Below are 26,821 nucleotides of genomic sequence, written 5' to 3' on the forward strand. Positions count from 1 at the left end.
GAGCTGGTTCCACAATATAACCTCATATACACAAAAATTAGTCCGAAGAGAACTACGTTGTTTGGGATTAAAGGAGCCAGGCACATGTGTTTTATGAATGGCTTTGTTTCTTCTAAGAGCAAATGGCTAAACACCTTGGAGGGTCAGTACCTGATGTAGTGGCTGTAATAAAAAATGCTACATGGGCTGCATGATCTATCATTCAAATGAATAATACTGATTGGGAAAAGATGCTATTAATACTAGGCAGACTCAGTAAATGCTGTATTATTTTTACAAGATAGTGGGAGAGATAGCTGGACAAACCAAACCTCTCACAGAGCCAACGTGCTACTTTTTAATTAGCAAATTAAAAAGAGAAATTCCTGGGTGTGAATGTAACAGTACTTTCTTAGAGTTAAATGCAAGAACTGGCAAGCATTTGTCAAAGAGCTATTTGAGGGGAAAAAAGGGAGACAACCACAGAGAGAGCTGCACTAGAGAGCTCCAAGTTGTTCATCAAGGATTGGGTGAGGCAGATTTATTTTCAGACTGTGTTTAAAATCCTTGTTTCTACAGCTGTAGTGTCTGTTTTGGTTTACAAACATCGCCTGGTCATTAAAAGAGAAGAAAAAAATCCAGTCAGATCTGCTGCTTCACAGAAAATAAAATCTGGAGCATGTTCAAATATGGGCAGAATTCACAGTATAAGGGGCCTGGCCACTATGAAGGGATGTTTGGAGAAGAAACAGGATAACCATCCTGCAGTAAGCAAGTTGTTACAGGCATGTAGAGACAGAGGCTGTTGTTTCACAACCATCTCTGTCTTTGATCCTTCCAAAATGAACTACTGACTGTAAAGCATATTGGAAGACATTCCTGTTAATGTACTTCAGAAAGTACAAAATGTTGTAGCATAGCTGAGCACATAAGTAAGGTAAATTCTAAGTTCCTCAGGTTACTTTATATAGTTTTTCCAGTATTCTTTTTCAGTTGTGTCTGTGAACTTACATGACTTATGTATTTGGATGTATTTAAAAAATGATTCCTATGTTTGACTTGTAGGATTAAAATTTAGGCCAACAAGGGATGCTGAAGATGTTTGGAGTGGTACCACTAGCCTGCCTCACTTCATTGCATACTTAAAGCTTCCAGCTGCAAGTATAAAGAGGGAAGGATGTACTGTTGTTTTTTTCTTCCTCTAAACTTCTGGCAGAGGAGAGCTCACAAATGATAACTGTTGCCACCTTACTGCATTTACAGGTGTTGCAGAACTCAAAGTAAATCAAGACTTGAACTCTCCAAAGTCTAAACATAAACAGAGGATAGTTTTTAATGTAATGAATATAAATTTTAGAGAATGTAATGGTTTTATAATGTAATAGTTGTACAAGAATCAGACCCCTATTTCTCCACAGGTTAGGAATAATTATTTCACCACATCACACTAATAATTGCTTCAATCAATTGATGGTATGTCAAAGGTGTATTTTTTTGGCAGTCAGTTTGAGACTTGTTGGCTGGTGCTCTCGTGACTAACAGATGTGACAGATGGCTGTGATACTAGAAAGAGAATTCTTTTCTTCAGTTTGAATAACAAATCCAAGAAATAACCCTAGTGCAGAAAACAAAGTTGGAATGACTTTGCTGAAAGAAATTTGCTAATAATTATTTTTACTCTTTCTGTGTTATGTTGGCAGTAGAGAAGGACCAGAGTGGATGATTCAGAAATCATCAGGCATGGACATAAGGAATATCTTGATACTGATTAACACCTGGTTATGTTTGTATAATCACACACTGCCAATCTTCAGAGCAATTCTATTAAGTTCTTGTGCACTTCCTTTCATAGAAAGATTAAAAATGTTTCCAGTGCCATTTAAGAAAATCCAGTATTGAGGCACATATTTTTCCAGTTTATGAAACACACATTTTTTTTTAATGAGGAACTCAGTGGTGAAGTTCATTAGCATTTTGTAGCTGTTTACTTTTGTCTTTCAGAGGGCTAGAAATTCATGGTTTTAGTATATGTAATTTTAATGAAAATTGATCCAGACTGCAGAATTCAGATACATGGTGTGAGTTTATTCAGGAACCATTCTCTTCTCCTGAGTGCCAACTGATGGGAATGACTCAATAATTTGATATGGGAGATGCCTCTTTTCTTTTCCTTCTTCTGTTTTATCTCCATAAAGAACTAAAACTTTTTCTTTCCATCTCAGAAGTATCTTTTTACTGTTGTATGCTCTGTACCATCTTACTCCTGCCTTCCATGTTGGCACCAGCCTACTGTGGCAGACTGCAGTTAAAAAGGCACATTGTGCTAAGCATCATTTTCCACAATTCTTGATAGGATATTTCAGTATATTTTCTATGTGTTAGTATGTGTATCGCTGCTGAGATGCTTTGGTATAAAGTCTTAACTGTAAATCAATAGGATTAATTGCATTTTTATTGGATGTATATAAGTAATAGATGCTGACTACTGATAAAAGGAGTGAATATGTTGAAACAGTAAATCCAGGCTGAAGAGACAAGGTTTCTGTATTGCCAACAAGAGATGCTTATTTATTCCTTGACAGATTTAAGAAATGTCTCAATGCTGGAGTGTATATTTTGATATCGTTATAGAGGTCCTTAGGAGGTAACACTGAATGTGATCTCACAGACTCTGTATGAAATAAGAATTGAAACATGTCAGTGTGCTGTGTTAGATTGCAGTCCGGCAAACCTCTGATTTACAGCCTTTTTTTTTCTGTATGGTATTTGTTTTTTGTATTTTACTCATTGGAAACAACTCAGTTTATCCAAAGTCTCACAAACTGATCATAAATGGATCTGTGTAATCCTGAGTTCACTGCACTGTACACTAACATTCTGAAATTACATATACTTAAAACATTGCTCATTTGTTTGCATTGGTTTAGTCTGGACATATGTTCATAGCTCTTTTTCTCTTGAAATGCTCCCAGGTTCAGACTGTAAACTTAAATATGTGTAGGAATTCAGGTATCTTCTTGCTGGTGCTGTGAGCTAAGAGTTTCTGTTCAAGAAAAATGCAACAGAAAAGGAAGGCACAGATATTTACATTAAAATTTGTGTAACCACAGAAGATTCTAAAAGAGTCAGATGTTGCAGTATGTAGCCATTGTATTCCATCCTCCTTGTTTTCTGAGGGTTTTCATCCAGCCTCTTTCCATACTTCTGAGATGTTGCAGGTTGATCAGCCCTGCTGCCTGCTTAGAACAGCTCAATCCTTCAAAATACAGTTTCTGTCTCCCACCTATTGCCTACCTGGGTCAGCAGTGATGACCAGATTAATCGAGTGCTCTGTTATTGACCTTTCTATGTTGATTTGTCACGTATATACCACTTGCTTTCCTGGTTTATGCTTTCTGGAATGCGATTTATTTTATTCAAAATATAATAAAAGAGGAGTTTTATAATTGACAAAGCTGCATACTTTTCTGCCATCTTCTTTGTAAGTCATGTATTTTCTGTGATTCACTAAATATTCTGATTTATATGCAGTGAATTAAAGTGAATTAAACCAGTTGCTACCTTGACGCTCTCAACCATACATCAGAAGACTGCAGGAAGAATTGGTGATCTCTGTGTGAGTACAGATGTTCATATTAACTTGGTACGGACTGGCAATTCAGGAACTCTTTGTGTGTTTTTCAGCCATAGAGCCTCAGAGGAAAACAGGCCATACCTGACAGAGAGCTTTTGAACTAAAAGAAAACTTAACCTTTTTTTCTGCATATATATATATATATTTCTTCTGTTTTTCAGTTTTTTTCTGTGACTTCTGTATCTAAGAAGCCAAGATGTCATCCCTGTTCTTTCAATGGAAACACTTTTATTTATGATTTATTTATGATTTATTTTGTACTGCTTTCCTTCAGACACTGTACAACCTGTCCCCTTTTTTAACACCTTAGAACACATAAGGGGCATGTTCATTATTGCTATTACAAGATGCTTGGGTTTTTTTCTGTAATTTCACCCTAACTTAGCAATGTGGGCTCTCAGGTGCCATTTCATTTGGCCCATAAATCAGTCCATCTCTGTAGCATGCAAAGCAACCACAAATGCAAACTAAATGAGAGGCTAACTTGAAAAGCACTTTCTGTGGCACGTTCCAAGGCTGTACTTCATAGTATTTATGCATGCTTTATTCCGTCCAAGAGGAAATGGTGAAATATGTAGAATCATGATACAAGTAAATACACAGACACAGGAAAAGGAGGAGACAGTGTGAGAATGCTCGTGTATGTTAATGAAGAACAGAGAGATTTTAAAGGAATCTGAGATCTCAGGGTTACAGCTAACTGTCTGACACTGAAACTAAAAAACCTTGATTTTTCAGACTTTAAGGGAAAGATGTTTGAAGTATTAGATGTGCTTGTTCCTAGCCGTACCATATCCAATGCTATTAAAAAGAAAAAGCCAAATGAGAGATTATGAAAAAAACAGAGCATAGTATTATATCTTCAATCAATACACGTGTGACTGTATTCAGTTGTTATACAGAAAGTTATAATTGCATTCTGATACAGAAAAAATGTGTTTACGAAAGGCAAGTGATTGAAATGCACAGTGGTGAATGCTTGTATCTTTTTGTCTAACAAAAAATCAGAAGGAACTTGCTGCCCAAAGGTTCTTAATTTAATCCTAGCATACCATTGTTCTTTTGCTGTGTTAGGTACAGAAAATATGCCTTCTGTTAATAATGGGAATGAGAATCTGCATATTTCTCTAATGGCATGAAATTACAGAATGACCACAGGTAAGGTGGTAGCCTTTGTATCTTACTTTTCTAAGTTAGAAAGGACTGTGAAGAATGTTGTGCTATCCTACAGTAGTTAATGTGTCATTTGAATGATGCATACTTTCAGTATGCATCAACATCTGTTGCATTAATATTGTGTCTGTTTCAAGTGCTTTAAAAACAGTGCATACAAATGTTTTTTCTTCCTCTTGAAAATGAGAGTTTTCCTGACAGTTTTAATCAGGGCTGAAAAACACCAAGTGCTTTGTCTCTATTTGCAGTACATAAAACTGAAGAGGAGTGGCCATAGCTTTAAGTTACCTGAATCTTTCAGGCTTCCAGGTCTTCCAACTCTGCATAAGGACTTTTTATTCTTTACTGTATAGAAAGAATTTAAGGTCAAATGGCATAGATTTTTAAGTGGTCAGTTTAAACTAAACTAGATCAGCAGTCAGTTTTAATATACTTTGTTTATACTACATTTTAAAATGTGAAGGGATCACTAAAGGAAGTGATGTGAAAGATGTTACCCAAGCAATAGTCTTGAAGAGTTATACCTTTTTCTTTGATTACCTCCCAGCCAACTGAAACAAATTATTGCTTCCAAAGCTTCTTGTAAGCCACAGTATCCAGGCTCTTTCTAAACTCAACTCCTTTCTAGCTCAGACAGGAGCACCTCTTCATTTTGGTTTTACCTGTAAACAAAGGGCACTACAGCTCATAAAAAGAAGCACTCAAAGTGGCTTATCTCATATCTCAAGGCTTAGTATACCAAAGCAATGAGCAACTTCTAGAGATTCACTGCAGTCCTTTAATGTTGGTCTCTGAGTCCTTCCATGTTTTGGTCCCTTGTCGCTCTGTAAAGTCACAGAGGCTGTGTAGCTCCCTGGCCTGAGTAAACACCATTACTTCATGCTGATTTCACACTGGGAGAAGATTGAGACAGGTGTAATATCCTCGTACCCTGTTTCCCACAAAGAACTTGAGTCACATGAACTCAACCAAAGTCAGTGGTGGAGCATTTAAACCAGACAGCAATTTATAGTACCAGTGACAGCCACAAACACTCAGTTTCACAGGTCACTCCTGATGCAATCAGCCTTTACCTCACTATACATGCTTCTTCTGCCATCTATCCTCTTTGGTCATCACAGCTTTTGATCTGATTACAGTAAAAAGAAATAAGATGGAAAAGAACAGCAGTGTGGTTTTCTGACCACTCTTTTAACTGGCTAGACTTCTGAGGCTGTCTCATGGTGAGAAGGCAATGTGTTCCTTGTTCATCATTCTTATACGTATTAGGACATGGGCAGAGAAGATCAGGTCTGCATCTGGTTTCAGCATAGTGCCCCATGCTCATCTTAAAATGTTGTTCTCTCTTGTTTCAGTCACATTATCTCCTTTTTCTCCCTTCTGTCTCTTTAGTTTTTTCAGAACACGACCTAAGGAAGATCACCACCCTTAACTTTTTTATAATTCTATCAAGTTCTCCTTTTTCTGGACAATCTCAGTAACCATTTTATGTGAGCAACTCACCTGCCACTTCAGTCTTTCATGTCTCACCTCTGTTTTCTTGCCTTAGCTTGGACATTCTCAGCTCAGTGTAGCTTTAGGAGAGAGCTGAGTCCCTTAAGCTTTTCTGCTGTTCTGCCCTTGGGCACTCCAGAACATGTAATCCTGCCTATGACTCAGGACAAACATCCGGCTGTCATGTTAACTCAGACTCATGTCTAGTTCTTCATGCTTAGGTTACATCTCTGCTAAAGGCTCCTTTCTGTATAACAACTTCCACACAATTAAAAACCCTTATTCAGGTTCCTGTTATTTCACAGCCAGAGCCAGAGCTCTACTCCCTTCCTGTAGCCTGAAAATGTAGTCCTGCCTTGCTCATAGCTAACTGTTGTTTTCCTGTCCCATCACTCTCTTTATATCCTTTTGATGACTTCTCATCTTCAGTTACATTAAAAATAATCTATTGCTTCCACTTTTCTGATGTGTCTTAATTGCTGATACATGCCATTCCATATGGTGAATGGACCATCGCCCAAATCATCACCTTAAAACTCCATTGCAAATCCTACAGTAAAGGCATAGACAAAGACCGCTGTCAACTGTGACAACCACTAGGCTTTCTCCTCTCTCTAGTATCTCTTCTTATATCATTAAAAAATAGGTTCACTGATGAGGGATGTATCTGTTCCTGAAGGAGTTGCTAGAACGTATGTCCTTTGCGATTTACCTTTTAAACTAAAAGAAATAATGTGCAAATTGTATCTGTAATACAACCATTTTCAATCTGATAGCTGTGAGAATGTGTGTGAGGTTCATTTTCCTTTTTAAGCTTATGAATATTTTATTTCCTTTTTTTTTTTTTTTATGAATTGTCTTTTCTTGTGCCTCAAATGATGAACTGGAGACTGGAGTGGATATATAACTTTGTAAGTTGACTTGTTTTGTGTAGTCAGAACTGTGATATGAAACAATCGTGGCCTTAGAGATGGCTCTGCAAAGGAAGACAATTTGGCAGTAGACTCAAAAACAAAAATGCCTGGGCCTCCAGGTATTTATTTTTATACAAAGACAACTCTTAGCTCAGTCTCTCTAGTCTGGCCTTCTATTTCTGAGATTCTTTTAAAGTGACCTATTGCATTTTTTCCTCCTCCTTTTGATGACAGAAAAGCCATGGATGGGCTGAAAACTTGAGCATTATAAAGAAAGTAAACTCTGTTATCCTTTTGACGATACCACATCCCTCTGTGGTCCAGCATTCAGCGCTGGTGCCCACAGCACTAGGTGCAAATGTGTGTTCCTGTGTGTTCCTTTGTGTCCTGCAGTCATGCAGCATCTTGTCTCAGCCAGGCTCTGAATCTACTGAATCAGTGGTCCTATCAGCATGCAATTTAAAATCAGCTTGTGTAAGTGTACTAGATTCCTCTGTGAAACAGTGCAATTACCTTTCAACACTGCTTTACAGACTGGATGTGAGTAATGTTTTGATAAACCATCATGATACTTCAGAAATGGGAACTGTCTCTGTAAACAAAGTAGCAAACTTTGTGACACCTTCCTGTTGTGTTCCTTCCTGTTGAATTTTCAGCAGTCATCTCCTAGAAGTACTGCCTGTTTGCTTATTTCTGTTGCCTGTATGAACTGCAGGTGGTCACAGGAGAAAAGGTAGAAACTGTGTATGAGCTGTCATTCCAGACCTGAATGAAGTACTAATGCAGCAGTATTTCTTGTTGTAACTTCAGCTTCTGTTTCTTTCAACAAGGCATAGCAGGACTTAGGGAATCAAGTATGACTACCTGTATTCTTAATTGAGAGTGAGGTACAAAATAGCATTTCTGGAAGCTCTTCTGAGATGGCTCCTTCTGGCCAAAGGGGAACCAAAAATCAAATTAAAGTACCCTTGTTGATTTTCACTGAGCAGCACTGACCAGATGCTGTGACTTGTGGAGTTGTTCTTTAGTAGTTCTAGAATTGATGGAATAACTCTGTCTTTCTCAGATAAAATGGTGAAACCTATCAATGCTGTGGCTAGCTCGACCAAGGGAATTTTGTATTCCTGAGGATTTTACTCTGATTTGGGTTTGTCTCTCATTTTGCAGTCTGAGAAGTGCAAATTTACTCGACAGGTTAGAAGATTCTAATGCAGACTACAAGGACTGAAATGCATGTATGTTGTACTAAAACATGTTTGTCTAGGTGTCAGTCTGTGTGCTTGTCAACACATGACTCCATTAAATACCATTAAATTGTATTTAAATTACAAAGTCACCTACAAGATATTCTTAATATGCCAACATTTAAAATAGAAGTAATTTATATTCAGATTTGGGAGTGTTCCTTTAGCATCTTAACTACAGAAGCCTAGTTTGAGATACACCTATTTAAAATGCTGGTTTTGATTTCTCATTGTTTAATTTATAAAAGGTTTTGTGCTTTAAAAGTACTTTAAAATCTCAGAATCAGAGAACTTCCGTAATAATTAATCATTTAATTTATTATTAATTTTAAATGCTTTATTTAAGAGTAAATCTCCTTTTCCTCTTCTGTTGTGTACCAGGTAGTTTGCTGCCTATACTTCACTTGGAAATGGGAGAATAACTCTTGTGCCTAAAAAATTGGATTGGAGATGAAGGTAGAAAAATCAAGGTGAAAGAGCTAAGTATCACAGCCAAAGAATGTTTTTATTTCTTCTCTATACCCAAATTTAGATTGAAAAGTGTAGGTAGAAGGGAAATGTACTTCATTTCAATCTGCTACTGGTTGAGAGGTATCCTACCAACATTTCATAATGATTGAATCATTAAGGTTTGAAAAGGCTGCTAAGATCATCCAGTCCAACTGTCAGTGCCCCCCCACCATGTCCACTAAACCACGTTCCTCAGCACCACATCTGTCTTCTTCTTCACCTCCAGGGACGGTGACTGCACCACTTCCCTGTGCAGCCTGTGCCAGTGCCTGACCGCTCTTTCTGAGATGCAGTTTTTCCTAATATCCAACCTAAACCTCCCCTGTGCAACTTAACATTATTTCTTGTCATATCTGTATTATCTCAGAGAAGAGGCCAACCCCACCTCGCCACAGCCTCCTTTCAGGGAGCTGTAGAGAACCTCTCCTGTGCCTCTTCTTTTGCAGACCAAACCACCCCAGTTCCCTCAGCCTCTCCCCCTGTGCTTTAGACTCTTCACAGCTCCGTTGCCCTTCTCTGGACATGGTCCAGGGCTTCACTGTCTTGTAGTAAGGGGCCCAAAACTGAGTACAGTACTGAAGATGTGGCCTCACCTCCTGCATCTGCTGGCACTATTTCTGATACAAGCCAGGATGCCACTGGCTTTCTTGGCCACCTGGGCACACTGCTGGCTCATGTTCAGCCATCTGTCCACTAATAGCCTCAGATCCCTTTTCTCCCTGCAGCTTTACGCTCTGCCCCAAGCCTGTTGCATTGCCTGGGGTTATTGTGACCCAAGTGCTGGACCCAGGACTTGATCTTGTTAAAGCTCATAGACTTGTCCTCAGATGAACTCTTCCTGCCACCTTGGTGTCATCTGTGAATGTACCGAAGGTGCACTCAGTCCCCTCATCCAGATCATCAATGAAGAAGTTACACAGGACCACCCCAGTACTGACCCCTGGGGAATACCACTGGTGACTGGCTGCTAAACAACTGTGAGAGATAAATTTGTTTTCAAGCATTAGTGTTAAGATTTTCATTCCAGTTTTCATAAGAACCTTTTTCTCTGTACTTTTTGTAATCCCCAGGTGAGACGTTTTAGTAATCTAGTGCCATTTCTCTACAGAATGATGTAACAATAGTATATTTGTGTTGTCTAGTGTCTTAGCAATCCTTTTACAAGGTAACAGTAAGATATTTAGAAGGATCTGATGTGGAGTTGTTTTTTTTTTCCTGAAAAGGAATGTAAATTATGTACAAATTAAGCCCTGCCCTTTTTTGGCTCACAGCCCAGCCACCAACTACAAAGGAGCAGGAACAACAAAAGGACCTGAGCACACCTGAACATCTCTGCCTGAGCGCCTTGTGTTACTAATTGTTCAGCAAGACAAGTCTCTTGGTCTTACTTGGACAGGAAGCACGGGGAGAACGCTGACATCCAGGATTCTACCAAGGGTACTTACTATTTCTTTAGCTATTTTTAAAAACCTGAAACGAGTTGAATCTAACTAAAGTTGAATCTAACTTTCTAGGGAGGAGTAATTTCTACATTTATACATTTGGAATGGCAGTAGAGGAGCTAAGAACTCATGCCACACATGCTGCTTAAGATGTAACTATGCATAATATGTAGAATGCAGAAATAAACTTCTATATAATCTTCAGAAGCAAGGATGTTACTGATTCTGGAAATATTTTTTTTATGCATTTGTATATATTGAAAATTTGTTAATTTCCAGTTCACCTGAAGCTGATGCGTGTTCACATTCTATCGGTGCCTTTTAGGAAAGAGATAAGTTCTCCAAACTTACGTGATAGAATGCTTTTTGCTTTTTGATCTACAGCTAACTTAAAATATGAGGAGATGTTAATCAGGTGTCAGCATTCAAATATATGCCATTTAACAATATGTTTTTAATGGCATATGAGACAAGCTGGACTCTCGCTGTCTTTACAGTGTACAGAAAAGTGTATCTTTCAATGGACTGCCAAGTGAAATCATTTCATGTGGCTTAGAGCTACTGCAAAGCATGGTTTAGAGATGAAAATTTTATTTTCCTTAACACAGGATGCATATCTGTTTTATTTTAATAGTTCTTATTTAAGTTGTGCTTGGAAATGTAGGTTATTTTTCATTTTTTTAAGTATCAGGATATTTTTCAACATAAGGAGCTCGTTTCCATTGTTATGCTATTGAATTTAGTGGGCTGATGTTGGTGATGAAACAGTATAGCAGCGTGGAGACTGCTACAGATTATTTCTGTGTGTCTGAAATCAGAAGAGCAGCGTAGAAAGAAAAAAAAATATGAAAAACAAAATTTAAAAAATGTAAAGAAGTGATGACAAAATAGCTGTAAGTGCAGGGTTACAGCCTGTGGGATGCACTTCCTGTGGTTTTGTTAGTATTTCTTTGTCACTCTGGAAGAGATGCAGCTGTCAGTTCCCAGACATGGCCAGTTCTGCATAGTCTGTGCTGAGCACCAATGTAAATGACTGAGAGTAAAACCTATGCCCTACTGCTGTAATGTTTCTACAAATACTCTTGAGGAGTGTGTGGGGATGTTGCTATTTGGACCCATTCCTGTCTACAGGAGAACCACAGTAATTTGCATGAATTGGGTCCATGTTTTTTAATCTAAAGTGGCAGGCACACAGCTTGCCTCCCACTTCACTGGTACTTAATTTGAATGTTTTTAGGTGTATATACTCTGTATTTCTATCTGGGGACATGAGGGAATCAAGACAATAGGGCTGTCTGATGCAGGAAATTAACTTGTTAATTAGTTTGTTAAAATTACTTTCTTGTGAGTATGCCATGATTTGGAAAACTGTTAATTTTAATTGCTGAATATAAGTGCCTATCTAAAGAGAAATGATTCTTGTAGAATAAACTCACTTTTCATCCAGAAGAAAGTGTACAGACTGATAACTCCTGTGGAATTGTGTATCATGGAATGACCATAAAATCACAGAATCATTATGGTTTGGAAAGACTTCATCTGATCCAACCATCCATCCGCCACCAATACTGTCCACTAAACCATGTCCCTGAGTCCCTACATCCACCCTTTCCTTAAACACCTTTGGGGACTGTGACTCCACTGTTTCTCTGGGCAACCTGCTGCAATGCCTAACTGCTCTTTCTGAGAAGAAATTCTTCTTAATATCCAACCTGAAATTCTATGATACTCAAATCAGTCTTCTGAAGTACATAAAACAGCTGTATATGAATGACCTGATGAAAAGAAATATCAACAGAAGTTGGTAAGAAGTTGGTATCTCTAAAATCCTGTAGTTTCTCTTCATTTCTATATAACATGAAACTAACAGATAAAAGATTTTATTGGAATGTAAAAGTATCCAGATTCATTACAAATTTTACATAGAAATACTGTCACCAAAATTATGAATATGCATAACTTTGGCATATTAAGATAATAAAATAGATTTAAATAAAAATAGTATAGTTACAAAAGGATCATTGTAACATGAAATTCACTGAAATTCTCTAAATTCCAGAGTACTGTGCAAGAATTTTCAAGAGACTTTTTATCTTGCAGCCGTGATGCAAGAAGGATCTACAGAGGAGCTTCACAGGGACCTCCTATGTGAGAGCAAACTAAGTGAGCACACCAGAGCACTGCTTAAAAGCAGAAGGACAGTGGTGACAGGAGGTGGAGGCTACCTGGGATACAATCTGGGATGCGCTCTTGTCAAGGCAGGAGTTGCTGTTGTTCTGTTTGACGTACGAGAACCCAAGTGGGAAATTCCAAATGGTGCAGACTTTTTCAAGGTATGTTGAAACTGCATATTTAACAGCAGTGCAATAAGTCATACTACTTCTTGCACATACTAATACTTGCACATTAGCAAGTTTTCTCTTTAGGAATTTTTAATTAAAAAGGCATAGAAAGGCACAGAGTTTGACTGTACAAGAAAGAAGAGTCATTAAATGAAATGAAGAGTCAGATCAGTATAAAGAAAATAGATTGTTTTCTCATGCAGTGAGAAAAAATGCATATACAAAGCCTTGCCAAAAGTTTGCTTCCACTGAGTTTGCTAAATAGATAAGTTAAATCAGACTCAAGAAATCTTCTAAATAAAAATACATGGTGGTGGAATTGTGTTCTGGAGTATCACACTAGTGATCAGACAGGTGTCACACAGGCTTGCCCTGTACCTGCTCTTCTCAGAGTAACCATTTATGAGCCCTGATTACTTTTGATTCCTAACAATTCAATACATTTATTTATTATGTCTGCAAAAGAGAGAGAGCAAAGAAGACCTAAAATATTTAATGGTCCTGTGGGGAACAGCAAACCCCAGTACTTCCTGTTGGGGGGGGGAAGCTATTCTTCACATTTGCTTCACCCAATCAGGTTTGGGAATTTGAGTGTGCAGGCACGCACTAGCATGGCTCCTGCCACCTTACACAAGTTCTAGCTAGACAGGGTATCATCTAGCTAATCTGTACTGAGTGTTCAGTATAAGATCTCTTAAACACAGTCACTAGAATTAGAATGTTGGTGGCAAAGCTGAAAGTAATCACAACATTCCTGTCCCAGGGGCTGTCAAGGTGGTGATGCAATTCTTCTTGCCATGTCACCATGTGAAAAATGCTGAGGATGGCAGAGGAGGACACATGATGCTGCTCTGTGTGGTTGTGTAGTGGACAGAATAATGGGCCAGGCAAGCTCCTAGTCTGACCCAAAATGGCTGTTATGATGCTCAGTTTAAGAAACAGCTTTTAAAAAACTTGGAGCAGTGATGGAGTATTGTCAACAATTCGAAAACCATAGGCTTGATTTGTTCATAATGTACATCTACATAATTTGTTTGAAGTTGGTGCACTGATGCCAATTTACATCTTTTTGAAGAAACTCAAAGGATTTGTCTCAAGCAATTTTCTGAGAAAATTATTATAGTTTAATTTCAAAAAAGTAATTCCTAAGCATAGGTGAATTATCTACAGAATGGAACTACAAGGTAAATAAGGTATTAAGGCACAGATCACTAAGGCAACTTGATCAGTGGAGATTGCTAATATTATTTAGACTGTGTATCTGTGTCAGCGTTTGATTGACAGTAGGAAGTGTAAGTCAGCCATGCTTGTGCAATATTTTTGCAAACTCAGGTGAAAAAAGCTGAGTTGAAGACTGATGAGATGATCTTTTAATCTTATCTCCAGCCGTATCTTTTGTTATTCTATCAGTTTCACCATGATAAATAATATCTAATACTTTAAAATCTCCTAATTTGTAAAGAAGTGCACTGTCTTTTTATTGAAATATCACACTAACTTACACAATTTAAAATTCACATAGTATATACTCTTCTGTTTTAACCTTGAACAAAACTTGCGCTTCTGAGTACATAAAATAAAGCTCAGATAGGCAAAGTGACTTGTTCAGATGGCAGAAGCCAGATCTTAAGGTGTAATTGCTGTCAGAAAATGAGTTCTCCAATTTGGTGATTCCTTGGCAAACAGCTGAACTCTCCTTGCTATGTTTTAGCATCATTTGGGCTTGATTCTCCTGCCCTCAAGCACATGCTGCTCCCATTCAAGTCAAACAAGTTTTGCCAGCCTGCAGGACTAAGTGTGAAAATATGTGTTGTAATTGAGGCTATCAAGAGTCATGATTGTTTTGTAATACAATATTAAGAAAAGTCTTAGTCATGGATTTTTGTCCAGGTTTGTGATACTTTATTTAATGTTAGTTGATGATATGAGAAATAGATCAGAATGACTTTAAATTTTTGTTAATAGCCATATTGAATATTGATGGTATGGAGAATGCAACGAGCTCTATCAGTCAAAATCCATTTTTTTCCTCATTTTACAGGGTGATGTGAGGGATTACGAAGCAGTGCTCAAAGCATGTGAAGGGGCTGACTGTGTTTTTCATGTGGCTGCTTGTGGAATGTCAGGATTAGAACAAGCAAGTACAATTTTCCTAACATTTTCTCCCTTTATTCTTGTGAAAGAAAAGATCTGTCTGCATACAGAAGTCAGAGAATATGGTTAAGTGGTATTTAGGTGAAACAGAAATTGATTATGAGGGTCAGGTGATCCATGTAGGAAACAAGGGAGGTGTTCCTTAAGGTAATAAATGTCAAAGCATGAAAGTAATGTGCTACTCAAAGCAGAGCAAGGCAATTAAAAATGAGAACTGCTAGAAATCCCTGTATGTCAGAACACTGTGACACCTACAGAGAACAAAGGCCATAGGTTTTCTAGATCTGTCAGTTGCAATGATTTTATTGTGAATGTGACTTGATAAATTAATTAGATTTTATGCAAAAATTTTTTATAGCTTCAAAAGAAAGAGCAGATTGAATCCATAAATGTTGGTGGCACTGAAGTCATAATTGATGGTATGTACTTAGACTTTCTTTATTTGCATCTGACCCAAACCAAGTGAATTTAAAAAGCTTCCAATTGGATATTTTCTGTGTTGATATGGCATTTAAAAGAGGCTCTTCCCCTCTTAATCTCAGAGTATGATATAAAGCTAGGTGTGCATAACAGGGCCCTTATGTAAGATAATCTACAACAGATTTAAAATATTTCTTCCTTCCAATGCAGAAAATTAACTTTTTGGATGGAATGAAACAGATTCCTTTACAACAGGTAGGAGATTTCCACTGGATTGGACTGAGGAAGGTTTTCAACCTGGACTTCATTCCATGGCAGACCAACTTAAACTCTCCACCATGTAATAGCTTATCTTTTTCCTTCACTATGTGATGAAGAAGAATGATCTTTTTTCTTCATAGAAACATCATGCGAGAGATTAAACTTTGTTCTAAGCATTTAGGTGCCATAAATGTCCTAAGTATACTTAGCTATTACGTTACCACTTTACTATATCTATCCCTGTTTACCCTATCTAATCTGACCCTTTTCTATTATATATTGATTTTTAACTAATATCTGCTAACAAATGTCAGATTTCCTCCTGTATATTCAACTCCAGAAAAAAACATTTAAAAGTATATTGTAAATTCCAAAGCTACCTTCTCTTTACTTTTCCATCAAAACCCAAACAACAAAAACAACAACAATCAGAAAGCAAAATGGAAAAAATAGTTTTAATATAGACCTATTTCCATTCTGCCTGGGGATTACTGTGGGCTATTACTGAACAAACAAACAAAAAAAAACCAGAATAATTACAGTGAAGTGAAGTGGCAGGCAAGTAAAGGTCTAAATGAGCGGGAGGGAAAAGGTTGCAACATCTTACCTTCTGAGCCCAACATCTGAACCCACAGAAACATGTCCCGTCATATGTCTTCTAGACAATGCAAGAATCTGGGAGGAGTATGAACCTTGTGGCTCCCTATTAATCTACATTTTAATAACACCTTTTATTATTGTATTTTCTTTCAAACATTTACATCAAATAATTGCTTTTATCATTTTCAAAATAGCCAGGGAGCAACTGGACTGACTGCTGTGTAGATTCCAAAAATGGTAACTTTGTTAATATTCACTTAAACTTCAGAAGCATTGCTAAATCAAAGGGAAATGTGTGTTACTGATGTTTGCAATGACATATGCAGCAGAATTTAGACATCTTACTCTCAGCTGGAATCCTTAATTAACACTTTGTTTTGGAAATTACACCAGTTTCATTTGTATTCAGTGTACCACTGATTATACATTGACAGTGTATGTTTCTTGCTAACCTTTGTTGGCCATTTGTCACTTATGAACAGACTGACACATACACACTGGAGAGAGCTCAGACATTTCCTAAGATGACAGCTGGCCTGTATGGATATCCGTGTAACTGTGGTGCAAGAAGCAGAACTGCTTGCTGCACTCTGCAGGGCAAAAATGATGGTCTGCAGACAGGCTGCTGTCCCAAATCCCGACCCCTGCGAAGACGCAGATGGTTTTCAGAGCTGTTAGATCACCAGAAACATTTGTACTCATCTCCTTTTTATTCAGCTTGTAAAATCAACATTTTAAAATAAATGTTTTTAAAAGAAAGCAGACTTTATTTTCCCTGCCAAGAGATTTCCTCTATCCAGGAGATGACAACAGTCTGGTGGAGACATGATAGCTGTGGATAAAGCATTTGGTGATTGCAGTGTGAAATGTTTGAACAGCACATATGTGAGATGAAATATTCCACCTGAATGAAAGATTCCATTGTGTTAAAAATATATATATTTTTCTGTAAGTGTAGTACTTGTTTTCAAAAGGAGTTTTCCAGTTCATATGTTGTTTCTCACTCTTTATTTTTGTTATAAACAATGTATTTTCTTTTAACATTATAGTCTGCAAACAAAGAAATATCCCTAGACTGATATATACCAGTACAGTGAACGTGGTATTTGGAGGGAATCCTATTGAAGAAGGAGATGAAGAAACTGTGCCGTATTTTCCACTGGAAAAGGTACTTTGTTGATGTGATGGCATGACATCTGCTGTACTCTGAAGAGCAGATTATGTGAAGGTTGATCTGGAAGCATTAAGTTAGATTAAATTATATGGAGTTATTTTTCATTACTAAAAATTGGCCCATATCAATGAAGAAATACTCAAATCATTGCTACCTTTATATACTATAAGTAGCCAGATTGAGAATGTTAAAATACCTAAGATGATTAAAGAAGATGGAATTTGACATTTCCCAGGAAGATTTTTAGAGGAAGGGCTTTCAGGGAACCAGCTGCTTTGTAAATGCTGCACATCATGGCCCCTGTGAGCCATTGCACTGAAAAACATTGTTAAATATCAAATTCCACATCTTTATGCGTGCTCATTATTGCCTCTTTGATATTTCCAAACCTTGCTTTCTTGATGCTTTCTCACAGCACCTCATGGTTGCTCTGAAATAGTTGCCTTCTTTGCTATAACCTTTGAGGAATGTTTTCTAGCTGAAATCTGGAGCTCAAAGCATTCTGGCCTCTCTTGTGCTTGTCATTTGTTCTTTCCTGCTCCCAGCATCCTGCCTGCAGCTAAAAGCTGTAATTTTAGACTGTCCAACAATCCTAAACAGCGCTGACTACTACTCTGTTGGAGCCTCCTGAAATAGTTGGAAATGTCAGTGCAAAGCCTGCACAGCACCTCAGGCTTCTAATAAAGCATTTAAGGCATTTACAATTAGTTGCATGTTTTTGAGCCTTAATCATATGTTTTCTTTGATGATGACCATGAAATAGCAAGCAGCAGAGGTGCAGGAAGGAAGATGCAACTGCAGTGTAACTTTTAGCTGTAATTTTCTATATAAATTATAGCAATACAGAATTCAAGAGATGTCTAAGTCACCTAGTGTGGAGAAGTAACCACCAAACCAGCATGGGCTGTGTCCAGAATCCCAATTAATACACTTGGATGCATTTTACTAACTTAATGGTAAAAGATAAAACTGGGAGGTGTTTATGATTATATAATTGTAGTTATATAAAATATATTGATTTAGAAATATGTAAAAAGTTTCAATAGGAAATGGAAACATTTTTGGAAGGTCTAGTTTGTTTTATTTCACATTTAACTTAATTATGTACAGCTTTAATTATATTAAAAGGTCTGTAGGTCTGATGCCTACAGACTGGCTAGATTTAGCTGTTATCAGATATAAACATTGTCTGCCGTCGCAGATACAATAATGTGATTAAAATGTTGATCATATTCTGCCTTTCTTTATAGCATTTTAATCATTACTCTAGAACGAAGGCAATTGCAGACCAAATGGTTCTTGCTGCTAATGGGACTTTGCTAAAAGGTACTTCTAAAACATTTGGGTTTTTCCTACCATTAGTAGTGCTATTCCTTTCTCTGTTTACTGGCTTATCAATAAATAGTATATATAAAATGAGCTGAAATAAACCTACCAGTGGATGACTAGTGTTCATACCAAGACAGACAGGAAATTGTACACCAACAACAGATGGGAAAATCCAGCCTATGTTGCCTTACTTCTTCAAATCATTTTAAAACATTACCAACTTTACTGGATTTGTGCTTTTATTGCCCATTCTTTCTGTCCCTTCAAACATCTCAGCACTGTCTGATAAATCGTTTTCATAATCCCCAGGAGCTTGCTGTCATCTTGCAAAAATAATTGCTGCTTCTTAAACAGACTGGCAATATCAGGATCATGTTGAATTCTAACATTCCATATGTGTGAATAATTATGACAGAAAATCTATGTGTATGCAGCAAGAGAAATATTTAGCCTTGCTTTTATATACATATTCTTCTACTCTTGCCGATTTCTCTGAACTGAAATTTAATAAATAAACATTAGAAGGGGATGCAGCTTTAGCATCTCTGATTACATACTGAGCACAGGCCCACCACCTGTTAAACCTTCCCACACCAGAGGTGGAGCTGTGCCTGTTCCCAATCTATGTACTGATTCACGTGTAGAGTTAAAGTATTAATTTTAGTCTAGAGTATTCTGACTAGTCTGAAAGCCTCTCTTCAAGAGACCTCTTCCATTCTTTTGCAGCGCCATCGAGCCTTAAGCAAGCAAAGTGTCTAAATGCAGTGAATGGCGTGTTTTTGTTCCTGCAATTATGTTTTGTGTCTGCAATTATGGAGACAGAAGTATTTTTAATAAACTTTTATCTATAACCAAAAAAGGAAAATTCATTCAGGCAGGAGGCATGGGCACAGGGAAGTTCTGCGGTGAGAGGATTTGATTTCCCAGGCTGCAAAGGAAGGATCTTCCACTGCTACTGAATTCAGTTTTACAGAGATGAAAACGAATGGGAAGCACAATCACGTAGGGTGGTCAGACCGCTCCCTTCCTTTCAGAATGTATCATTCAAACAATATATGTGATTTTCCTGTCGTGTGCTGGGTCCGAACTACCTGCTAACCGCACTCTGCTCTTTCCAAGGAGGCGCCGAGCTCCGCACCTGCGTGCTCCGTCCGCCAGGCATCTACGGCCCCGGGGAGCAGCGCCACCTGCCGCGGGTAGCCGTATGTGTCACGTGGTCAGCGCGGCTCCGCAGGGCGCTGTGAGGGCGGGACGGCCGAGAGAGGGGCGGCGCGGCTGAGCGAGTGCCCGTAAAAACTGGGGAAAGCTGGGGCGATGCGCGTGGTGACAAACAGCGGGGTGTGAGCGCAGAGAAACGGCAAGGATGGAGCTGTATTTTTAGGTGGAGAAAAAATGCACAGCAGAAACAACGTGTAGAAGAGCCAGGTTTACAGTGCTGATCATTTAATGAAAAGAGTGTTGTTTTAAATCCACTTTCCACTTTCAGAACAGTACATTCTCATCCAAACACCATTACGCCATCCTATTTCACTGCTGCATGTCGGGGCAACTGTCCTGAATCTATAAAACCCTACTTGTTGGTTCTTTTCCTTGCAGTGCAATCCTTGTGCTGAATTGTGCACACATGCAGCAAATTCTAAGCATTCAGGCTGATACAAAATGAAAATAAAATACTGTGTAATAAACACTCTTCACGTAGTTAGTTCTTTTTTTTTTTTTTTCTTTTTTCTTATAGGTAAATATCCAGCGGAGACTATTTAATTTCAAGTTTGGGAATCACAAAGTTCTGATGAACTGGGTTCACATAGGAAACCTGGTACAAGCTCATTTACTAGCTGCTGAGGCTCTCACCTCTGAGAAGGATTATGTAGCTGTAAGTAAACAGTATAAGCATCCTATCCCAGTAGCCTTAGCTTCCAAGTAAGTTTCACTTTTGATGCTTTGAGATCAAAGGTTCTCCAAAAGATTGTGTGCTAAATTCTCAAAACTCTTGTGTGGATCCACAAGCACACAGACAGTGCAAGTGCAAGTACCTTCTGTTGATATTTTGACTTTTTTTTTCTTTCTGATTTTGAAACGTACTAAAGAGTGTGAGCACTGTTGGAAATCACAATGAATTCCAATGGATAAATAATAAATAATAAATATAATATAAAATAATATAATATATATAAATATAAAATATAATATAAAATAAATAAAATAAATAAATAATTTGTTGAGCTGATGTGTATCAATTCATTGTGTGTTTGCTGGTATGCTATTCACCAGATCAACAAAGATAGGTGGCTATGTGAGAGAAAGAAAATTATGTTTTTGTAACTGTTTTTCTCTGCTTCTTTAACAGAGTGGACAGGCATATTACATACATGATGGTGAAAATGTCGTATTTTCTGAATGGATTGTTCCATTGGTATGTATTACATACACAGTTAGCTCTGATGAAACCTATGGGCCCCAGCCATGTTGCTAACTAAAAGACCATACTAACTAAATGAAGTTCAGTGCACATTAAGTACTGAATTGTCGAAGATAAAACTGAAGTCTGTCCTTTTCTCCTCGCATGTCTCAAAGTTGCACTGGCTTTAGAGGAAGCTTTATATATGCACTGCTGTGGAGTTTGGCTCTTATTGTTTTATGAGAGTTTAGCTAAGTGCATGAAAACTACTTTTAGTCCCTGAAAGGCCTCTTCCAGCTATCAGCTAATTCTCTGTTGTCAGCTGGAGCACAAAAAGGAAAGTTATTTAGAATCCTATGGTAAGAGTTAAAAAGAGGTAACATTATAACCAAAAGGCTGGGATATTAGGAATATGCTGAAGTTTTTGTCTTTCAATGCCTGCGCACAAAAGACTTTTCAGGGAAATGACTTCAGCTGAACTATGGGCCTCTGACTAAATACAGTACCTGGCTTGGTCACTTGCCCCTTGGAAATAGCATTGTTTCACATTTGCCATACAACTTAATTTGTAGAGTATAAGATGGACACCAAAGAGGGAGTGGTGCTGTGTTTTTATGTACTGATGGGAAGATTAACTGGAAAAAGTTTAGATGTATATTTTCAAAATTCATTTTTCCATTTTCATGCTTCATTGCCATCCTCAATTCAATCCAAATTCTCTGTTATTCTTTCCTTTTATGTCCCTTCTAGTTTGAAAAATTAGGATACAGTAAACCCTGGATACAAATTCCTATTCTCCTGGTTCATATAGCAGGTAAATATAATAAACTACATATTTGATTATTGTGCTATAATTTAAATTTGTTTTGTTAATATCTGTAAAACTACGTAATGTTTTTATAGAATTCAGGGACTGGGCCATAGGAATTATCTTATTTTAATTAACATAATCACTTATGCCAATTGATATTAATAATACCCAGATACGGTTTAAAGGCTATTAATAAACTGAATTCATCATGTACTTAATAAACACCGCCTTGCAGTATCTTAATTGAATCCTCCGTGGTCAGTAGGAATTACAGGATGTGTAATGTCAGTGTCATCTGTTGATTGTTATCTAGCTGTCTTATTCAGTAACTTTCTGTCTCACAGCCGCTGTGATGGAGTATCTGCATCTGGCATTAAAGCCATTCTTTAGCTTCACACCTTTCTTGACAAGGAATGAGGTAAGTATATAACACGAAGGAATATTTATATATTTCTGATCAGAGTTCTCATGAAATGTGTGATATGCCCTCTGGATACTGGTGGTGTTAGAGCTCAGTCTCTGGCTCAGGGATTAGTCCATTCAGGGCTTAGGCAGTCAATTTCTGGCCTCATTTTTGCATGCCATCCTGGCCACTACTTATAATATGATCAGAAACTAATCCTCACTTGAAGACTAGATAGTCCAGAGTGACAACATAGGGATAGAAGACAGAGTGAGTGACATGGTGCTGGGACAAGAAGAAAACAGGTACTACATCATTTCCAGAGACAGTCCGATGCCATAGAACTAGCTGTTAATGAAGGTGTACAGTCTCAGGTCAATGTGGTAGCAATCATCACACTGTAAGGTTAGCCAATAATTAGAAGGTTCATTAAAATAATTATAAATTGGAATGAAAAGTCAATTTCCTGCAAGCAAAAATTTGGACAAATCTGGACAAATTCATTTTTATCTAACTTATGTTTTTATATCAAAATGCTTCACTCTATCATCTACAGTTTTTCTTACTGTATTTTAGCGTGTAACATAATAGGAAACAGAAGGGATTAATGGACCTTAGTAACTGATGCTATAGTTTTTCAGTCATTCCACATTTGCGTATCAGTTTTTATATTTCTACCTTAGTTTTATATCTGAAGCAGAAATAAGGCTGTGCAGCTGGCGCACTTTCACAGGCACCCTGCTTTCAATCATGGAGGATGCATCCATGCAGAAGTGAACGTTTTCCAGTTCTAGATGTGCATTTCTGCAAAACTGGGAAGCCGCACCATCACGATACATGCATACATACAATTCCATTACATATTTGTTTGTACACATGAGTCAGTTTGGGAGAAGTGTGCTGACTTGTTGTGGGAGATTTCCTTAGGTCTTCCTTGCAGAGCTTATCAGTCACAATTGAGAAATCAGTGGCATAAACTCCTTTTCCACTCAGTCCACCAAGGATCTTGTTGCACTTTGATTCTTTGTCAGCAACATAAACTTATTCTATTAGCTCTGGACAGAATCAGAACTGAAATATGTATGTTTTTGAGTGTCTATTCATGTTTTTAATTCCATGTAATATCACTGTTGGCATACGTGTGTTGATGTTCTATAAAACCAGATGTGAAGTCACTTCCATAACTGTCCTTTTGGATTTTAGGTCTGGAACGTTACTGTAACTCACACTTTCCGAATAGACAAGGCACGAAATCAACTTGGTTACAAACCAAAGAAATTCTCATTTGCAGATTCTGTGGATCATTATCTTAAAACAAGACCTGTTTGCCAGGAAGGTCACACGTTCCTTAAAAAGCTCTTTGTTTTTGGTCTTTTGTTAAGCTTGATCATTCTTTCCTTCTTCTAACATCAAACAGCTATCCACCTGTTCCTGAAAAACTGGTTTTGTTTCTGGGGATGAATGACCTGCTCGTTCTGTATTCCTTAGTCGCTGTGAAAGTTCTTGTTCTCATTCGTTATTCTTCTCATTGTGATGACTTCTCCCTGGTCTTACCCAAAATAAAAAAAGTGAAAACAAAGCGCATCAGGAAATGTTCCAAAGGACAATGCAGTGACACAGAATCAAAGGAACTCACCACTGATGGGTGAAGGAAGAGTTTGAATGCACTGGATCACTACTGGATCACGTCATACTGAGAATGATTTTCTAAAAGCAATCATCCAGAAAGGTGAGGATTTGGAAGAGGAGGAGCCGTCATAGAAGCGCAGTGCTGTAACAAAACCAGTGGCTCCAATGAAGAGAAGTCTGTCTCAACAATTGCTCTGATGAAGCTGCTACTACAGCTACTGCATGTTAGTGCCAGGAATTACGAAGACCTGGGAAATATTACAAAAATAAGTGAAAATGTATAAATGACAGGTGCTAAAGGACAAAAGTCGTATTTATGTGAAACAGTTCTGTTGTTCAAAAGCAGTGTAAAAGCTGTAATAAAATGTATATATAAAATAATGTTCAGATGCAATAATAAATCTCAACTGAACCAAATACTGCTTTTAAGGAGTCTGTAGAAAGGGAGGGGGATGGCAGGTAACTGGAATTTAGGAAGGAGCTACTGCTGTCTCTCTGCATGAGTGCAGCCAGGTCTGCAATGCTGCCTTGTGCTGGGATGTTGTCATTCAGTGAACTGCTGTTGTGGTGTCAGCAGGCAGACCAAGAGCTCAGCCCTGAGTTTGGGTCCAACCTCTGCCTTTCTCCTTAAGATTTCCTTAAGGTCCTTAAGATCTCCTTAAGATCTCCTTAACATTAAGAGTTGCTTGCAGGCTGGACTGTGCTACATAAGGTCCATGTGTTCTACATGTATACATATAATGTGTTTCCCAGATGAATTTTCATGAGGTTACTCTGGATCAGGAGAGGCACCCTTGCCAGGGTGAGTCACAGAGGAGAGTGATGGAAAAGCTCTGCCGCCTGAATATCTGCACTCTGTATTTGTCTTGCCTTTGCATTAGCATTTTGTAGGAGTTTTAAGACTGAGAAGTTCATGGAAACTCTCATTGTATCTTTAAATCTGCAGGGTACGCAGGAGTGCTAACAGCATCCCTACCATAAACTGTTCCTATCTTGAATGATACCCAGTGACAGGAAAACATGAGCAACCACAAGTTAACTCTGCAATGCATGTAAGCAAAGATTTGTTTTACCTTTTTTTTTTTTTTTTAAAACAAATAAACAACTAGCTCTCTGTGCAGTGAAGGCAGAAAGGCAGAAAGCCTGATCTCTGAGGGACTGGTGTTGTAAGACTGTCTTGTCCATATAAATAGAACTCTACAAACAGGACTGTGGCAGTGGCACTGATCAGCCCTCTCTCCTACTCCTTTCAGGAAGTGGAAAGGAACTCAGTATATAAGAGACCTTTAATCAAATGTGGATAAGCCCAGTTACATATGAAGCAATGCAGCTGGCTGACAGGCAAGTGCTGTGGCAGGTACTGCATAAACCTTGCTTCCTTTGAAATGCAGAATAAAACCCACATGTATAAAGTTACTTCACAGCGAGAGCGTTTTAACTACATGCAGACATATTTAATTTGCCTTTAAACTAGTTATTTATGAATCTTGCATATATCAGTTTTATTAGACTGATGGCTCAGGACTGCATCCCAGGTGACACCGACACTTTGCAGAGCAGAGCTCAGACAGCTGGCTGAAGCACAGTGAGAGGAGCTTCCATGGGCTCTTGGTTTTGGGTGTTCCTCAGCAAGGAGTAACCACGAAACTTGCTGGCTCTGTGGCTGCAGTTTGTGGGGAACCCTGCTGTTCTGCTCCTGGGATGCCAAACCTCTGAGCTGCTACTTCAGGTAGGATGCTTTTTACATCTGTACTGCAGTAGTGCTGATTAACGCTAACTGGTTTCGTTAATTTCCTGTTATTACAAATCCAGCGTTTGAATTTTAAGACAACTTTTTGTATCAGTATGGAGCAGCTGTCACACTTCTGTCAGTCTTTACGGAGCCCGTTTGTGCTGGCTACTGTTAGAGTTACGTGTGCCCTACCATAATGGCAAGTGTGTCTTTAAAGGATTAAAATTTAATACGAACATTCAGCCATGGCACAGCTGTGATGGAAAAGGTAGGAGTGCTCCAAGTTCAGTTTGTTTGTGCCTGGAGTGGGTAACTGTACCGCCTGCAGCTCCCGACCCCCCGACACGCTGCCCATAGGGCAGGGCAGGGACCCCGCAGCCCGCGTCCGTGCGATTGTTTCCTCTGGGATTTGCCGCTGTTCCGCAGGTGTCGCCGATGCTGTGCGTCTCTCCGAGCCATGTCCCAGCAATGACTCTCCGGACATTGACCGAGAGATGCCGTTTTATTCCCGAGCATCCCGTCCAGCAGGTAGCTCGGGGCACACGGAGCCCGGCCGCCGGCAGCGCCTTCCCGCAGCGGGCCGGAGATGCGCGCAGGTGAGAACCGCCGGCAGCTGCTGCCGCGGGGTCCCGGGGATGCCGCGGGGCTCAGGGAATACCGCTGGAGGTCACGGGACCCCAGGCGTGCCGCGGGACGAGCGCCGTCCCACAGAAGGGCAGGGGGTCCCAAAGGCGCCGCGAGACGAGCGTGACCGCGGGGTGCTGCGGGACTCCGCCGCAGGGAGCGGGGCCCGCCGGGAAGCCGGGCGTTAAGCGCGGGGTCGGCCCGCGCCTTTGGGGCCGTTCCGCCGCACGGCGGCCCCGGAGGGCGCCCCAGAGGTGCCCCGGCCGCCGGGCCATGGCCGGGCTCCGGCTCCCGGCCCCGGAGGTCGTCCGGGGGAGCGGCGGTTTCCGTGCTGGCGTGCGAATTTGCAAGTGAGATGCAGAGAATAGCGGCGGCGGCTCGGGTGGCCTTTAATCTTTTATGGAGGCGCGGGGAGGGGATGCGGTAACGCTGCCTCAGTACCGGCGGCCTCTGACACGCCGTGTCAGCAGCGGGTACCCTTGGCTGTCGCTTTACGAATGGAAAAGACTCTTCTTGTTTAAAAAACAATTGTTTTACTCCTACTTTTTGCTCAA

The 26,821-nt window shown here is 39.1% G+C and overlaps 2 protein-coding genes across 3 annotated transcripts in view; both read left to right on the forward strand.

The window, feature by feature from the left end:
- The window catches only part of VWA3A (von Willebrand factor A domain containing 3A), a 28,865-nt gene extending 25,488 nt beyond the window's left edge, over nucleotides 1-3,377 (forward strand). The window contains exon 32 of the mRNA XM_042864864.1: nucleotides 1,398-3,377. Within this exon, the coding sequence (XP_042720798.1) occupies nucleotides 1,398-1,430 (33 nt within the window). The 3' untranslated portion in view covers nucleotides 1,431-3,377. The remainder of the gene's footprint in view (nucleotides 1-1,397) is intronic.
- A 132-nt stretch (nucleotides 3,378-3,509) lies between these two features.
- On the forward strand, nucleotides 3,510-24,898 carry LOC122176124 (putative short-chain dehydrogenase/reductase family 42E member 2). Of its 2 annotated transcripts, none has more exons than XM_042864427.1 (14): nucleotides 3,510-3,595; nucleotides 4,688-4,771; nucleotides 10,220-10,385; nucleotides 12,491-12,723; nucleotides 14,774-14,869; nucleotides 15,245-15,305; nucleotides 17,217-17,335; nucleotides 18,592-18,667; nucleotides 19,790-19,872; nucleotides 20,406-20,543; nucleotides 21,018-21,083; nucleotides 21,819-21,882; nucleotides 22,224-22,297; nucleotides 24,858-24,898. In XM_042864427.1, the coding sequence occupies exons 4-14, from the start codon at nucleotides 12,496-12,498 to the stop codon at nucleotides 24,873-24,875; spliced, it is 1,023 nt and encodes a 340-aa protein (XP_042720361.1). In that variant the 5' UTR covers nucleotides 3,510-3,595; nucleotides 4,688-4,771; nucleotides 10,220-10,385; nucleotides 12,491-12,495; the 3' UTR covers nucleotides 24,876-24,898. The 2 variants fall into 2 exon arrangements, with proteins under 2 accessions (XP_042720361.1, XP_042720359.1); XM_042864425.1 differs by lacking the exon at nucleotides 24,858-24,898 and adding an exon at nucleotides 23,486-24,275.
- Nucleotides 24,899-26,821: the final 1,923 nt, after the last annotated feature.

The sequence above is a fragment of the Lagopus leucura genome, unplaced genomic scaffold, assembly GCF_019238085.1.
Source record: "Lagopus leucura isolate 7727_CA_CO unplaced genomic scaffold, USGS_WTPT01 Super-Scaffold_760, whole genome shotgun sequence".
Lineage (NCBI taxonomy): Eukaryota > Metazoa > Chordata > Aves > Galliformes > Phasianidae > Lagopus > Lagopus leucura.

What these genes read in the sequence shown, in the direction of transcription:
- LOC122176124 (XM_042864425.1), top strand. Translation starts at nt 12,496, where the DNA reads ATGCAAGAAGGATCTACAGAGGAGCTTCACAGGGACCTCCTATGTGAG. An exon ending in GAATGTCAGGATTAGAACAA is followed by an intron (nt 14,870 to 15,244) that starts GCAAGTACAATT and finishes AATTTTTTATAG; the next exon opens with CTTCAAAAGAAAGAGCAGAT. An exon ending in CTGAATGGATTGTTCCATTG is followed by an intron (nt 21,084 to 21,818) that starts GTATGTATTACA and finishes TGTCCCTTCTAG; the next exon opens with TTTGAAAAATTAGGATACAG.